The 18044-nt window shown below is 36.0% G+C and overlaps 1 protein-coding gene across 1 annotated transcript; it reads right to left on the bottom strand.

Moving 5' to 3' along the window:
- Window positions 1-4843: 4843 nt before the first annotated feature.
- On the bottom strand, window positions 4844-9045 carry LOC136235721 (protein OSB1, mitochondrial). Its single transcript, XM_066025613.1, has 4 exons — window positions 8554-9045; window positions 8332-8455; window positions 8117-8234; window positions 4844-5499 (listed from the first exon to the last, which is right to left on the bottom strand). Exons 1-4 carry the CDS (start codon window positions 8901-8903, stop codon window positions 4976-4978), a joined length of 1116 nt encoding a protein of 371 aa, XP_065881685.1. The 5' UTR covers window positions 8904-9045; the 3' UTR covers window positions 4844-4975.
- Between the last annotated feature and the right edge of the window lie 8999 nt (window positions 9046-18044).

Here is an 18044-nt window from a genome sequence, read left to right as displayed (position 1 = left end):
CAACATGGAGCACGGTGCCATCCTCTTTGCTATTACTTGTCACCAAATCTGGAAGTGGAGGAATGAAGAATTATTTGCGGGTAAGGTTGTCCTTATTCCTGATTTATTGTTTTTCTTCTCGAAGAAGCTCTTTGTTATTACTCAAAGCTTTGAAAGAGATTCCCTTGTTCGCCCCTCCCCGGATAAAGAGATCCTGCTAGTTGGCTGGAGTAAGCCTAGAGAAGGGTTTGCTAAGTTGAATACTGATGGCTCCTGCCTTAGCAATGGCAGAATTGCTGCTGGAGGAGTTCTTCGGGATGCTGGTGGCAATTGGATGGCGGGGTTTACCCATAACTTGGGGACGGGCTCCTCCTTTTCTGCGGAGCTCTGGGGTATCTTGTCAGGTATTAAACTCGCCATTCGCATGGGTGTTAAAAAGCTCTCGGTGGAATCTGATAATCTGGAGGCTATTAACAGGATTTCAGATAGCCAGGCTGTTTGTCTGAAGAGCCAGAATCTCATCAAAGCTATTTTGAGGCTTCGTCCTGCCTTTGAGTATCTTAATTTCTCCCATATTTTTAGGGAGCAAAACCGCGTGGCGGATCGCTTAGCAGCTGCTGGGCATGGGAGAATGTTAGGTGTTTCTACCCTCTCTGTTCCTCCTTTTCTTTTGCCTTCTCTCCTAAAGGATATGATTGGGGTCAGCCTTCCTAGACTGATCCCGGTGTAGGTTTTTTATTGGTTTTGTTTTTTTTCCTTTCCTTTCTTACCAAAAAAAATATATATAGCTTGCTATAAAAAAAAAGAAAAAAAAAATATTGTGTGGTTTATTATATTTAAATTTTCAAATGTCGGGAGCAACGTAGATATTATTTTTTTACTCCCTTTATTTCTAAATATAGGATGTTTAAAGGTTTTTAACTTTGTCCTTAATAATTAAGAAAAATAAAATGTTAGGTTCAATATACTGTAATTGAAGAGGATGCTTTTGTTGTTTTGGTATTATATACTGTAATTGTTTTGTTAATATTGACGAAAGATCATTAAAATTCTATATCTTGGAATGCAGGGAATAATATTTTTATTTGTGACATGGAAACCAAATGTTAAACATTAGGGTAAAATTTTAAAATATGTGAACTTTAATCTTTCTTGCTCTCTTCATTTAAACTTGGTGTTTCTCTCTCTACTTAATATCCAATTCGTTGATTGCAGGAATCGGAGCTAAATACTATATGTTTGTTAAAGAGCTTTTTGAGGTAAAATTAGAAGTTTGAGCCACTTTAGAGGTTTTGACTAGTCAAATCTCTAATAATTGTGTTTGGTGAAGACCTTCATACTCCAACCGTTGTTCGTTGCCATCAATAAGAGGTCTCATGAGGTTAACTTCTACATAAACCCGTGCAAATCGACCACGATCAGCAAAAGCAGTATTATCATCAACCTTAATTGGTTTTCCAACAGCTTCCACAATTGCAAGTAGCACGTCTTGGTTATAGTAATTAGGGGTGTGCATCGGTACAAAACCGAACCGAAAAAACCGAATACCGAAATGATCAAAATAATTCAAACCGATACCGAACCGAATAATAGGTAAAACTGAATTAAAACCGAACCGAAATATGTGATTCGGTTCGGTTTAAACCGAACAAACCGAATTAACTTAAAAATAACAAATAACAAATAAAAATCATTATATTTTCTCATTAAATTTACCTCAACAACAACAAAAATTGAAATATTTCCAAAATATATCTATATTGAGTTATTATCTCAACAATAATAATAATAAAAAATAAACTTATATAATCAAATATATGTGTGTGTGTGTATATATATATAATATGTGTAATTCGGTGCGGTTCGGGTTTTTTACATTTTCTGTCAAACCGAACTGAACCGAATACCGAAATACACTTAAAATTAAAACTGATGCCGAACCGAATTGTCAAAAAAACCAAACTGAAAAACCGATCTCACTTGGTTTGGTTCGGTATGCGGTTTAAACCGAACCGATGCACACCCCTAATAGTAATAGAGGGAGAGTTGTGGTAGCCTAATCCAAACCAAAGTCGATTCTGTCATAGAGTCAAAAGGCGAGAAGGAGAGAGACCAAGTCCGAATTGTAAGGTAGTGGCTCTAGACCAACCACAGACCATTCATAATGACATGTTCTCTATCAAGGGAGTCATCAAACTTCACAACATTATAGTCGTAACCCAAGTCTATAATCTTGAAATTAGCAATCGGTTTCCACATATCCATCATTCATTTGTGTAAAGCCACATACCCAAGATTTTTGCCAAAGAATTTGGTAACAGAGCATTCTCTCATGAAACCATTAACTTTTTCTTCAAGTTAGGGTCTAACGAAACCTTTGGATACAAGGGATCATCATTCACGTAATCAATAACTACTTGACTTGTCTCCCGAAGATTTTCACGAGGACAGACTTCCCAGAGCACCTCTTTATTAAGCAAAAGGTCCCGTCAATTCCAATGAGGCAACTTAGGATCCTACGGGGTGGCCATAGTGATCTCCCTATCCGATGGAGCACACGGCGGTTGGATGTGTGGGTCAGGCAGCATGACAAATATAGAAGTTCTTGTGTCGCACGTTATGGCTTTTTCGGACGTAACTTTTTGTTTTACAGAGTGATGGGGTTGATGTACTTTATTTTTTAAAAATAAAAATTGAAGTAAAACAGATTTGAATTTAATTATTAAACAAGGACAAGATATGGTTCAATTTTTCTACTAATTTTGTTTCTGCAAGTGTGTAAAGTATACTTTTTGGCATTAATTGCAGCTAAAATTGATTTTTCAACACAAATCCAATAATGCAACATGAAAGGGATGAGTGATAGCTATTCTTCTAAAATGGAGACAAAAGGTGCTAATAGTATATGCAAGACCGCCAACTTAGTCAAGAGATAATTAATCCATGGTCCCCCAATCACAAAAAAAAAATATAACCACAATATCACAGAACTTTTTTTTTAATATCGAATTTATAATTTTGCATTTGATTATTCATTTAGTTATTATTTTCAGATTCTGACCATAATAGAGGGCGAGCCTTGGCGCAACGGTAAACATTGTTGTCGTGTGACCAAGAGGTCACGGGTTTGAGTTTTAGGAGCGGCCTTTTGCTAAATAAATTGGCAGGGGAAGGCTTGCCCCCAATACACCCTTGTGGTGGGACCCATCCCTGGACCCTCGCTCAGCGGAAACACGTAGTGCGATCGGGCCGCCCTTTTTTATTCTGACAATAATAGTTATTGAAAAGAATGAATGGGCCGATAAAAGTTTTTTTGGAGGATAATTCTCTCTTCTATCACTAAGAGTTAAATTAATTTTATCCACCAATAAAAATTGTATCGAAAAATTAAATTATATATATATATATATATATATAAAAGCAAGTTTAGGAAAGATAAACACTAACCAAGTATGTCTAAATTGTAGAGAATGTTTTGTGTGTAATAGTTGCGTGCATATTGGTGTCAGAGGTAAATTCGGTAGTCAGTCAAAATGTCATAGCTCAGTTTAAGGAGATGTATCAACCTCTGAATGGTGAATGTTGACTGTAATAAAGACAATTTATATTTTACCAAAATTATCTTCTCTTGATTTCAGACGTGGAATCTGAGGCTTATTTTCGAAGTGATCTCTTATTGATCCATGTGTCTTGGCAATTTGTACATCTTAATTTAGTTTGATTTGAAGTTTCTTCTTGCGATACATGTCCTTACTTCATCTTATAAGAACCCGTATATAGCTCTTTAAATTTGTTGTTTATATTTGTGTGATGTCATCCATACTAATCATTTGAAAACATCTACAAAAATCATCCACAAATTTATAAAATCATTAAAAATCTATACAACTCTTTTAAAATCTCAATGCAATATATCCCTTCAATCTCTTGCAAAATCTGCCAAAAACAACTTTGCTTTTTTTTTTCACAAAGGGCATGTTTGGTTTACTGTGACGTTTCTAATCGTATACCGGAAATTCTCCCAATTAAAATAAAAATACAAACATAAGGTGAAAAGTAGATAAACAAACACCTCTATTACTCTTTCAAAAATTATTTCAAATTCTTCTAAATAACTCCACATTCAAAAACACTCAAAGACAAGTTTAAGCTAAAATGTGATATTGCTTTTTGGTGGATAATATGGAAGAAGGAGAAAATGTAGAGGTAAATTACATCCATGGCCACTTAACTTTATCCATTTTAACATTATGGCATCTGAACTACAATTCTTAACGGTATGACTACTGAACTTTAAACTTTTTTAATATCGGTGGTCAAGCTTCTCAAAATTAACAACCTCAAAATGAAAATATTCAAGAATTAAAGTTGTTCAGAACGACATTTACCATGAAACCACATTTTTTATTTTGCAAAATCACCTTTATTGGAGATTTCTCTCTCTAAAAATTCACTCTCTCTCCTTACCAAACACCACCTAAATGATCTCAAAACGAAAACTTTCAAGAATTAAAGTTCCTTAGAATATCATCAACTCTTTGAATTTTTTATTTTGAGGCCATCAACGATCATTTTGAGACATTGAGTGACCACCGATGTTGAAAAGTGTAAAGTTCAGTGGACATATCGTTAAGAATTGAAATTCAGTGGCCACAATGTTAAAATGAGTAAAGTTTAGTGGTCATGGGTGTAATTTACCCGAAAATGTAGCAATGAGTTTACTCAAGTTTGGACTGAATTTTATAGATGTTGTGGTATAGTATTCATATTTCTGTATATAAAATTCCAGAAGATCTCCTTCAGTATATTGTTCATGCTTGATGATACATTCCCTCTGCAGATATTTTACTGCTACTCCCAACAGTTACAAGTTACCACCAATACATTCTACATGTATTAAAATCTCATGTTCAACAAATTTGCAACAGAAATGCAAGCACAAATCAATATTGTATAACACATTAACACCCTTTTTGAAGGTTCTATAGGTTAGTTCTTAATCATTAGGCAACCATTCGGAGACTCGAGATTTGGATCCTTGATTTCTCCCTGGCCATTGCTCTTCAATTCTTGAATCGAGAAGCTGGAGCTGCGTTTTGACCCACGATGGATCATTTGGCCTAATCCAAATAGCTTCACCAGTGTCCTTGTGTTTAAAATCAGGAGCCCGTGAATGTTTCTTATTTTTCCTGTTATCCCACCATTCATGAGGATTGCTGAAAAATACTTGCCACAAGTGATGATAGTTTTTGCACCCATCCATGCCAGTTTCAGTTCTGCTATTGGCTTGTCTTTGTTCGGCTTTTTCCAAGTCAAGCAATTGGAGTTGTTTTCGTAGCCATGGTGGATCATCGGGTCTCAGCCAAAGACATTCACCAGTGTGCTTGTGCTTGAAGTCTGGAGCGGATGAATTTTGTTTGTTTTCCCTCTTATCCCACCATTCATATGGCTTGCAGAAAAATAGTTGCCACGACTGAAGGTGGCTCGTGTTCGTTTCTATGCCATTTTCACCTAAATTTGCTGCAGGAGACATAAGGAAAGGGAGAAAGCATTCAGAAATAAACAAATAAGGCATATTCAGCCTCTAGCATTTCCGTCAAAGAAACCATTGCAATATACCATAAAGATTGATCGGCATAGGCTCCGTTTTGCGAAACCAACCCAATTTATATGCATATGCTCACATAATTAAATGCCAAGATAAATATAGGGAAATAATTTATTAGTCTTTATACCCTTTAACCCAAAAACTATCTCACAACAAGTTTCCTGCCAATCTGAAAAATACTTTTACAGTTTTTTCATTAATATTTCTTCTAGAACTAGAACAAATAAAGGATTATATATGATTAATTATCATAGGAAATAAAACAAATACATAAATAATTAATATTTCTTTTAATCATTTATTTATTTCTTTTTGAATGTTTTGGTGGGATTGAGGCCTGTTAGTTGCATGACATGCACATGAAATCATCCAATTATGAATTTTTACTATTTTAAGTGATGCCGCCATTGTTGTGTTCTTGCAGAAGTAAGTTGAAACCCATCGTATTTCAGCAGGTTTGTTCCACTAATATAGCAAGACCATCATTTTCCCTTTCCTTGAAAAGTGAAAACCACCTGCTCCCCCCTCCATTGTAATCGTTCCGTTTGTCTGCAACTGAATCGACACGTTGGACATCATTTTCAAGGCTACGAAACGCCTTGTTGCTTTCAGGAATCATCAGGTGCAATTATGAATTTTTACTCTTTCTCCTTTGTAAGTTGGTCCTGACATTGAATTGAAGCAGTCTGATTTAAATAGTTGTACTCTTATGAAGCAAGGTATGGAGTCTCGGTAGCTTTAGTTTCTCTTCATTCACCAGATTTTATCTTTTCACCTTCTTACATTGCCACTGTGAATTATCCTCACAACTGGAGCTTCTACACTTTGTTGTTCACGACCCATTCACCAGCTGCTAAGCTCTTTGTTGATAGCCTTCCTTCATTTAGCACTCATGAATGCCATTTATGTAAAGAGTACTTCCTTTCCCAAAGACTGAATTTTATTTTCTTCTTTCAACCGTATGCAAGGAGGAGAATTGAAGAAAAGTGAAAAAGAAAATATGGGGCTAAAGGGCATTTCTGGTATTTAAATTTTATTTTATGTACATTTTGACTTTTTTTGGTTTGACTAACAGATTTTGACTCATTCTTTAAACAGTTGACGGTAACATTGGGTACTTTATAATGTATTATTGTAAATATGAGGACTAAACAGTATGTTACGTAAAATATAGGGATTAATAAATTATTTACCCGTAGATATAACATCATTTCTACATAGCAAGTGCAAGTCACATAATAAAACTATATGTCAAAGCCTGTTTCTGAGAGGCAGACTTTTTCAGTTAAAAACTTATATAATTATATCCAGATATCCTAAAGCCCTGAATTGCATAACAATTACTATTAAATGATAATCTTCCACAAGCCTTGTCTCCTGAAGCACCGACACTTCCAGGAGGTTGGAGTGCCCGTGTCGGACACTCCGAAAACGGGGATGGGAACACGCACCGGACACGGCAAAAAAGTGTCCCCTGTTTTTTCTTCATTTTTTTTAAACAGGGACACGGCGGGAACACTTCAGGGACACTTTTCCAAAAAGAAAATAAATCTAATCAGTTCTGCGATAACCCAACCAAACCCAAATAAAACAAAATAAAAGTTAAAAGACATAAAATTAGAAATTAGAAAAACATAAACTTAACCTAACTTTCTTCTGCGAACGTGGGTTGTATGATGTATCCTTCTTGTTTTCTCTTTTCTGTAATCAGTTTGTTGCTCTCTTCTTTAATCAGTTATTTTCTTTCCTCTCTTCCTTTTCTCTTTCATTTCCAGTGGGTTTTGTTCTCCTCTTTTCTGAGTTGTTTTTGTTTTAATTTCAGTTAGTGTGACTCAGTGGGTTTCTGAGTTGTTATTATGGATGTTTTTATGGTTTGTAATGACTTATGAATGTTATTTGTGATTTATCGTAACTTTTGAATGTTATTTATGATTTTAATATGTAATATGTATATACATAATTTATTAATTGTTGTGTCCCGCCACACTTGTCTCATATCTTTTAAAAATATCGTATGCTGCACCCGCACTAGTGTCAGTTCTTCATAGCTTGTCTCTTTTGACATTTCTTTGATTGAAAAAAAGAATTCGTAGATTGACAATTCAGATTTCAGGACATCAAAGAAGCTATAGACTACGTTAACTAATTGCAAACTATTTTGCTAACTGAAAATCTAGCAGTATGCCTCGCCAGAGCCCAGGCTCTATTTAGAAATATGCAGAGGATCCGAATCTTAGATCTAAGTATTGAGTAATTTGCTCTTTTTCCTGTTTGGCTGCTATATGCAGAGGCTCTGCAATTTGGTAGAGAAGGGGGGTTGAGTCTTTAGCTCAATCCATTTATCCTTTTCTGTTTCTTTCTTCACTGAGTTCTATTTACCATCTACTATTCAATCATCAATGAATATCTCTATTACACTTATTTGTGTGTGATTGTGTGCTAATATGTAATAGTATTTCTGCTAACCTGTTTGAAAAGTTTGAATATCAATTCTCTATCAAATTACACAAGTAGTTAGAATTACAATACCTCTTTCTGATACGAATTCCTCTGATTTCTTTCCGGCCTTTGATTGTAATTCCTCATGTTTCATGATGGATGCTTGTTGACCAAGCTGTACAGCGTATCTAATTTCTTTTGCAATTACCTACAGAAACACTGGAAAGCATCATATTCCTGGAATTTTTCAGATATTCATATGCCAATTCAAACATCAATAAACAAAGTTTGGATTAACAGTGCACCTTGTAAGTAATGAGATTTGCATCCTCGAAAGATCTCAAATAGCCCGAAACATAGATGACATCGTTTCTCTTTATATGTTGGGTGGCCATCTCTGCGATACCATCCCACATATCCACTCGTATCCTGATCATAGAAATTGTAATTTCTCAGTTCAGCAAAAGACAATAATATGTTTAATAGCAAATGGAAACACTCTTTAATTAAGTTCAGTATATGCTGACCTAAACGAGCGATCAGGTTCGCCAGAGGAGTTTATCACATTTATATGAGTGTATGCCCCAAAGTCGTCACCTTTCGTTTTGTGATGGGTCAGGGGATTAATAACGGACCCGATTAAACTGACAGAATTTTTCAGCTGAGAATCCCATTTTATGGTGCTTGGCCGCTGGCGTCTGAGAGCATATTGATAAACGGAGGTCGCGCCATCGCCCTCTTCACCTTCATCTTCGTCGGTTGAGAAATTTAGCGATCTAGGGTTTGCAGCGGAATTCGAGGAGAAGAAGGCTAATCTTTGAATAGAGAATTGGGGAAGGCTCCTGATAAGGAATTTAACACGAGACACCTTGTTCATGCATTCAATTTGAAGGTAAAATAATTACAGATGAAATATGCTGAGATAGTTTGCGAATACAAGGACTGGATTCTCTGGTGAGTGTCTGCTTGGGAAGATTGTTTAATGATCAAAACCTCACTGTTAAAAAAAGGTTATGATATATAAGCATTTAATAGGTTAGTATATTTATATATTTTATTGCATTATTTATATTTTTTTTTTTTTTTTTTTTTTGGAAGATGGAAGGCTTACGCCCAGAATAAGAGAAGAAACAAAACTAATGAGAACTGGAACAAGTTAAGTAAATTTTTTTTTTTTTTTTTTATTTCAAAGGAATTACAGCAGCAGCAGCAAAAAGAGGAAAAAAAAAACAACAGGAAAAAAAACTTATCCCGGGGTCTCCGAGATGAACCTATATGTGCTACTTCCTACACAGTCTTCTCTACGTAACCTTGTGATATCCATGGGAGCGTCCAATAGAACTTTGACTCCTCGAGGAGCCGTTTGTGCTTTTTTCGCAAGCCAATCTGCGCACCTATTTGCCTCACGGTAGTTATGTTGAAATTTCACATTTGCCCTTTCTTTTAGATCCCTAATAGTCATAATAAGCACTCTATTGGGATGTGTCTGTGCTTCCTCGGTTGGACCGTTTAGACAGTGAATCACCTCCAGGCAGTCTGACTCAATGATAATATATCCAAAGCCACGTTCAATCGCTAGCCGTAGTCCAGTAGCAATCCCCCACAGCTCTGCATTGGTGCTGTTTCCTTTACCGATGTTTTGTAGAAAGCCGAAAATCCATTGTCCGTTTCCATCCCTCAGCAGTCCTCCCGCTGCAACAGAATTCGTGATTGGGCAACACGACCCATCTGTGTTTAATTTGAACCACAGCTTCGGGGGTTTACCCCATTGAACCCGAATAAGTTGTCGTTCTTGTGCTGGATCTCTCATAACCTCATTCATTGCTCCTGATACCTGTATACAAAAATCTTTAATCACCGCAGCCATGTCCCTGTGCTCTATTTCAGAGTTGTCGAAAATCATAAGATTCATCCGCTTCCACATGAACCAAAGAGTAACAGCAAAAATTGTTTTGTTACTTGTCTCCCATTGCACAATTGAGTCATCATGTAGGAATTTCCATAACCATTCCTCTCTATCCATGGAGATAGCGGCATTACCTCCAAACCCTTGGAGGGATTGCCAAATTTTCTTACTATTCGGGCAGTCTCTTAAAGCATGTATTGTATTTTTCACTTTTTGTTTGTAGCGAGAGCATGTGGGATTATCTGAGATGTGTCTTCGACATCGTTCTAATTGGGTTAACAACTTGTTGTGAACTGTTGTCCAGAGAAAGAATTTAATTCTCTGTGGAATTTTTAAGCTCCAAATGAAATCCCATTTCCAGGTAGAGGTATCCCAACGATCCCTTGCAATTAATGTGTATGCTGATTTAGCTGAGAATCTTCCATTGCTCATTTCTTTCCAAATTAATTGGTCTTTACACCTTCCTGTGATGTCCATAAGTAATTAGCATTCGTCTAAACTTCCCGTCTAGCCGGTCATCGAGGAGAATGCACTGGAGATCTGCAGGAGGCGCGCCACACTCGTGGTGTCCAAAGGTTAAAGAACTTGCGAAATTTGTCATCCACTTAAAAGAATTGCTTCCATAGTCCTTTTTCAAAATACGGGATGCAGAGATGGATGGTTTTGGCGGAAAACTGCCAGCGGAAAATATTCGGTTAAAACAGGGTATGAAAGCCAAGAAGCAAGTCGACCGGCGGATGGAACTCAGACGGCCTGGAAAACGGGATGGAAATTAAAGGTACTGAAAAGAGTTCGATTTTTCTTTTAGTTAGTTAAACATGAGACGATCCTTTGTAATGTAAATCGGCTCCGGAGGAGAATTTCGATTGAAACTGCTTGTCAAACGTGTAGTTTGGTAGATGATGTCATGCATATAATCAGGGATTGCCGGGATAGTAGGCGACTGTGGCAGGGACTTCTCCCTACGATTGCTGTTTGGTCGTCGTTCTTCACAACTGGCTTGAGTGACTGGCTGGAGGAAAATGGAAGTAAAATGGACCAGGTGAGAGGAATACCGTGGAACACCATCTTCGCGATGGGTATATGGTGGTTGTGGAAGCAACGAAACCAGTGAATTTTCAATGACTCTATCCCGGAGCTCGTACCAGATTTCATATTCCACAGAGCTAAGGAATGTCTATCAGCACAACTCTCCTTGATCGGACCACTGAAAAGAGCACGATAGGAACATTGGATTGGATGGGAACCTCCAGATGATGATTGGATTAAAATCAATACTGACGGGGCGAGCAAAGGCAATCCCGGCTACGCGGCTGTTGGTGGGTTAGCACGAAACAACGCAGGGGTCTGGTTGGGAGGTTTTATGGTGAATTTGGGCATTTGCACGGCTACTCTTGTAGAGCTATGGGGGCTATATTTTGGTCTTCGTCTAGCTTGGAAAAAAGGGTTCAGAAAAGTCATTTTAGAAATGGATTCCTCCACGATAATTGAGCTCATGTCCCAAACCTTAAGGAATTTTCATCCCCTTGGGTGGCTGGTGCGGGAATGCCGACAGTTTTGTGATAGAGATTGAGAAATCAAGTTTCAACATTTATATTTATTATTGCATTCAAGTTTTAAATACAAAAAAATCTATTAATGTAAATATTGAAAAAATACAATTGTATTTAATTCATTTAAAAATTCAATACAATAATATATACAAATATAGGAAATACACATGAATATATTAATCTATTAAATACTTATATACAGCCCAAAGGGCTGTATATATCATAATCCTTACAAAAAAATAAAAAGACTCACTAGTTTTTAATATTTCAAATTAAATTGTTTAAACGGGTATGATTTCACTCGGAACTCCATTATTAATTTTGTTTTTTTAATTATTAATTTTGTTTCATATTTTAATGTTTTATCTTTTTGTATGTTAGGGCAACCAATAAATTTACCTACGACTAAAGGTTAAGTCTAATATTATATTATTTTCTAATGTTATCAGAACCGGATAGGACATCAAACCGGATAGGACATCAAACCGGATTTGTAATTGGATCACGGATCATTTGGTCAGATGGGATGGTTTGGATTGATCGGATTGAACAACATAATAAATAAATATATATTAATTATATATATTAAAATTATATTTATATATATCATAATAAAAATTACACAGTATCAGAAGAACAGATATCAAAACCAACTAAAAACATGTTCATCAATTCCCCTCTAACTAAAAAGGTAGACATTTCATTTGCAAGAAAAAAGCAAGAGAATGATTATTCTACAAGAACATAAATCATTAACAAAAAATTGATAAACAAGAACAAAAATCATTAACAGAAGAACATAAATCATTAACAAAAAAAACTGATTAACAAGAGCAGAAATCATTAAGAGAAGAGAAGTTTCCACAAATCTATGCAATAGGAGGCGTTGAAGTTGTCTAGGCGGAGGCTTTGAGGCGGTGCAATCCTTGCCACGGCGGAAGCAATGTCAGGCGGCCAGTCGTATAGGGAAGAAAGGAGGTGGCGGCAGTAGATGGAGAAGAAGAAAGAGAAGGGCTCGTGATTTTTGGTAAGGGTGCACGTGGTCGGTTAACCAGTCTATTAAAGTTAATTCGGTCGGTTAATCATTTTATCTGTTTTTTAAAAACACCAACCATACACTAGTCCACTAAATTCGGTTAACCACTAATCGGTTAATCAATTATTTCAGTTGGTTAACCTTTTATTTCGGTTTCTAACCATTAGTAAATAAAATAATAATAATAATAAAACTTCTAATTTTTATTGTGAGTGGAACGACGAGTCAATGACGAGTTGAAGAGATTCACGAGGGAGAGAGAGATGTGCGTGCATTATGTACGTGTGGACTATGGATTGGACACTACATTTTTCACGTACAACAACTCTTTAAGACATTAAATTACTATGTTTTTTGGGCCAGAATTCTTATTCTCCGTGCTTTACCAACTAAACCCGATCCATGTATATTAATTTCACTAATTATCTACTTTGTGACAAATTTGATAGTACACGACATTTGGGATGAAATATTCCATCGTTGAGTGTTAGTCATCGAAAATAATTAGTGTTTCTTATTAAATTTTTGCTATTGATCCCTGTATTTATTTTAAGTGGGATAATGTATAATTATATGTATAAATATAAATATAAATAAATATATTTTTATATATTTAATTGAATTCGGTCGGTTTCGGTTAACTGCGGTTTTTAGAATATGAAAACCGTAACCGTAACCATTAACCACTATTTTTAAAATTAAAAACCGTACACTAGTCCATCGGTTTCGGTTAACCTTATTTTCAGTTTTGTTTCGGTTTGGTTTTTCGGTTTTTCAGTTTTACGAATTTTTGTGTGCACCCCTAATTTTTTGGTCTTATTTTTAGGGATTGTTCTTCTGTTTTAGAACATCGTTATATATTTATTTTTTTATTAAGTTTTTTAGACAGAAAAAAGATAAGTTTAAATTTAGAAAATAAATAAATAAGTAACCGGGGTCACACCAGTTCCCGGACGGACCGTCGGGTTCCGATTTGACCTCTCCAGTTATTTGAGTATTCAAATAACTGGAGTGGTTCAGACCGATTTCCTGGCCGGTTCCCAATCCAAACCTGCTAACGTTGTTATTTTCTATACGAGAGATTAAATATGTTTTTTTAAGTAAAATATGTTCTTTTTTAAACTATACAGTTAAATTTGTACCTTACCTATATTATTTATATATTATATGATTTGAACCAAGCCCATGAACATGCCCAAAACATTTTAAAGATCCATTTTGATATAAGGGTCCCAAGTTAAGTTGCCTCACTACAAGTAAACTGGTGTTTTAACGCTACCAAGATATATATAAATGGTAAACGGTAAAGGTAAAGGTAACTTTATCTCTTCTTTATTACATTATATTCTCTCTCCTATTGAATATAATAAATTTTATCATCAGAATGTACATAAGAATAAGTTAGAGACTGAAAATAGTACAAGTCAGCTTCCATTTAAGCAAGCAAGTTAATAAATGTTAGACATATCGCAAGCCAACACATCTAAACATTAGGTGCGATAAGTGTGGAATTACTCAACGTCGTCCTTGCTCCGAATTCTTAACTTAATAAATCGTCTCACGTGATAAATCCTCTCATACCATGTATGAAAAATCACATGAAAAGACTGATCGTGGTAATCTCAATTCTCGCTAGGGAAATTTGGAAATAAACTCGAGCTTTGTAATAAATTTGGCAGGAACTCATGAAGACATCCCTAACCATAATGACCATGATGTTGAAACTCCCCACACTGATGATCCAACCTCAAACAGAACTAGCACAACTCAAAACACCACTGTTGATTGCAACGCAATGCCCATTGCTTCTTTGCATAAATGTCAAGAAACTCGGGCCAAGATGAAAGAAACTCAGTTACAATTTCAACAAGAAAATTAGAAATTATGGACCTATTTGATTAAAGATAAACCAATGTCACATGAACATTTAAATGAAGGGCATAAAGATAAACATAAGATCCCTCTTCAAAGTATCTCTAGTGATACGGTAAGCCATCAACCAGATAATCAACATAAGAAAGTAAAGGTGTATTTGACGCACTTTTCATTAAGATAGCTCCGATAAAACCTCAATGAGTGAGTCTTGGGAAGTTATTTTTCAACATATTTTAGACAAACGAGTGCTCGTTGGAATTGTGGGGTACTATATTGCCCCCCATACTCCTATTTCGTAGAGTATCATCGACCTACCTTTTTCTCGCTACATAGGAAAACTCTTTGATTGCCTCACTATCCAAACATGGGAGGTCCTAATGATCATGACATGGCTTTTATGAGTTTAATGGATCTATATACAAAAGATGAAGTCATAATGTGCAAGATATTTCCTAGTACTTTAGTTAGAGCAACCCAAGAGTGGTATAAGTAGTTAGTTGTAGGGTTTGTTGTTTTTTTTACGATATTCGAAAGACTTGTTCATATCTTGATTTGTGGGATTTGTGAAAGCACGAAAGATAAGCATGGATCTTCATGATGTCCATCAGAAACCCACAGAGTCGTTATGTGATTACCTTGCTCGCTTCCACCAAATGACTTAATTTGTCAAGTCGCTGAAATTAGAAGTGACCACAAATGCGGTACCGAAGGGAACAACTTACGAGCCACTATGGTAAAAGTGTTATATTGACCCACCTCGTACTTTTGAGAAGTTAATGGTCATAGGTTGGAGCTTTATGTGATATGCTGATAGCAAACGACCGATAAACTACGTGGAAGCGGATAAGGATAAAGCTCAGAAAGGTCGAGCTCGTGAAGCAAAAGGAAATAAAGTGGATGACCAAGGAGAATATCACCTCGATGATATGACACTCTTTTTTAAGTTACAAGCATCAAGATAACTGGCGTCCCCTTGATTGAAAGGGGCTAAAGATAGACAAACCTTTTGGGTATGCATTTATCTTAGAATGCACGCTATATAGAGATTCGAGCTCCTTCAGCCAAGACGATAGTGAAATAAGGAAACATGGGATGAAAAAAATAATGGGGCACATTATAAGAGTGCCAAGCTCCTTCTCAAAGAAAAGTTTGCAAGTTTCACAAAAAAATGGCATTATACAAAAGAATGTAATCATTCAATGGAGAATTTGAGCGCCTCTTCGCTCAGGAGCCAACCCACATGCCCGGACAGGCGCAACACACTGAGGCACAAAGTAACGCAAGAAACCGCAAGCTATATCCCGATGAACCAAAGTACCCTATGACCGCACGATACTTCCTAAGGGGATCTCGCTGCACCGGGAAAATAAGTGTTGAAGCCCAATTTTGATAAATTTTTTATTTTGACAAAAATAACATTAAAGAATAAGGTCCCTCTATAGATTAAAATTCAGAATTAAATAATTGCTTTTTGAACTAATAATTTGTCGGTATGAAATACTGTTCAAAGAAATTAGGATGTTTCTGTCCAGTGAACAAATAGAAGCAAAATGCCTTCACCAAACAAAGGCCCAGATAGAAGAAAAGCCCAGCGAACCAGAAGCCCAATACACTAGAAGAGACAACAATGTTGTCTTCCCCAAACTTACCATGCTCTGTTCTGCATAGAAACTGACGTCTCTACAGCAATCCATCTCTCTCCATACATGAAAATAGAAACGCTCCAGCCTGACCAGAATCGCAGAGAAGAACTAAAGACAAAACTTCTCAACGGTTCTTTGACGGTTAGTTTTCAGATATTGCGATTCAACAAACATATCAGAATCCAAGAGAAGAATTGAGAAAAAATTTCTCAATAGACATCTTCTGCATTCAAATGGCTAGAATGAATTATTGCTTATATCATGCAAGCTCCAGCTCAAAGTGCAACAAGACGAACATAAGCAAAGAGAGATATACGATAATAACATAGAAATTGCAAAACACACCAAAATTCCACATTTGTGTAATCGTTTGAGATAGATTAGTTCATACAATTTTCCATATGAAGAACTCTTAATCTTTCGATTGTATTCAGTAGTTGTTTGTTACTTCGGTTTTAACTAGCAAAGGGAGAAATATAGTAAGTGTTGAGTGAATGAGGGTGCTTCATTAAAAAAAACTTAATGTTACCGTATTTCTGAATGATTGATCCTTGATAAGATTTCTGGTCACCTGAAATCACAATAACCATCATCAAAGGGGTCGGAGTCCGGTGAATCTTCTTCGATGCTAAAGTCAGTGATATTATATAGAATATCAAAACTAAATGAATGAAGTCAAATGATTAAGAAATCAGATACCTGGAGTCTTGGGACGCCTTTGCTATTTATAGATAATTAGAGATGTGTTTATGACACGTGGTAGCTTATGATAGGCCTTTGGACCATATCTTTACGTGCCAACGTATTTATGAAAGTGAGGAGCGTGTGTTTGGAGTCTAGTGTGTTGATTGGTCCATGTGTCTCCAAAAAATTCCTCTAAAGACTGCCTTCGGCACTATTAAGATGACTAAAGCTATGACATTGGTCAATGCTTCGGTTGAGACTAACAATTATCTTTATCTTGAATGGACCAGGGCCCATTTAAGGTCTTTAAGTCATGTCGGATCTTCTTAACAAAAGCCCAAATGACTTGCTATCATATCACTAGAGACTCCTTCCTTTTTCTTCATTATTGCATATTCACTCCTGCATTAATCTTGCATTAATTATCATTAATTCCACATTGATCATGTTCTAATCGTCATTAATTGTCATTAATCCTTCTTCTAAAAGGAATAACGATTTGACATTATTTCTATTGATTTGCCCTTATTCTTCACTCTAGAAAAATACATTTAGGTTGTTATCACATTAGATTAAGAGAGAAAATAATCTTTGTATCTTAGATGAAAGTGAAACCATTTATATATGAGCGAGGATTTCTACTCTAAATATTAATAAACTAACTCTTATATGTTAAGGAAATAATAATAAAGGGGATATGACTCCGTAAGAATAAGAGAATAACGCGCATGCCAAAAGACTCCTAATTAGACGAGATAAGAAAGAATCTTGATTAGGAAGAACAACACCCTTAAAGGATGTGTCTAAGTACCTGGAACATCTAAGGAGGATCCACCATCAGTTATTGCATAAGCCAAATCTCCATGTAAAATATCGTATCCAAAACGTTCACATCTGTTATTAGGGTCGTTGCAAAATAACTTGTAAATTAGTCATTGGTTATTGTGTAATGCTAAAAACATCTCTGGAAATAAAATAAAGGGTTAATATACATATTTGCCCATGTATTATCACGGAAAAACAGATATGCCCTTATATCAAATAAACCCACAAAACTATCCTTAAACTTTCAACAAACCTACAATTATACCCTAATCTAACAGTTCCGTGAAAACACTTTGACTCATCCATGACTCAACACTCCCAATCCCATTTGTAACGCAATGCTTGAACCTAACACCCAACATGGCAGCACCATCTTGGAAAGTAAAACATACGTGGAAAGACAAGAGTTTCCTCCACTATGTGACTGATTTCGGAGCTTTATCAAACTCGTTAATGGTGAGATTAGAATCAGAAGCTTGAACGAAGACGGCTCCTT

The sequence above is a fragment of the Euphorbia lathyris genome, chromosome 7 (genome assembly GCF_963576675.1).
Source record: "Euphorbia lathyris chromosome 7, ddEupLath1.1, whole genome shotgun sequence".
In the NCBI taxonomy this organism is placed as follows: domain Eukaryota; kingdom Viridiplantae; phylum Streptophyta; class Magnoliopsida; order Malpighiales; family Euphorbiaceae; genus Euphorbia; species Euphorbia lathyris.
This window is presented reverse-complemented; position numbering and strand designations above follow the sequence as displayed.

Bases quoted from the DNA above. Each gene is read 5' to 3' on its own strand.
- LOC136235721 (XM_066025613.1), bottom strand. From the start codon at position 8,903: ATGAACAAGGTGTCTCGTGTTAAATTCCTTATCAGGAGCCTTCCCCAA. The intron at 8,456-8,553 runs GTCAGCATATAC...TTCTATGATCAG, and splicing joins GAACCTGATCGCTCGTTTAG to GATACGAGTGGATATGTGGG. The intron at 8,235-8,331 runs GTGCACTGTTAA...GTGTTTCTGTAG, and splicing joins CAAATCTCATTACTTACAAG to GTAATTGCAAAAGAAATTAG.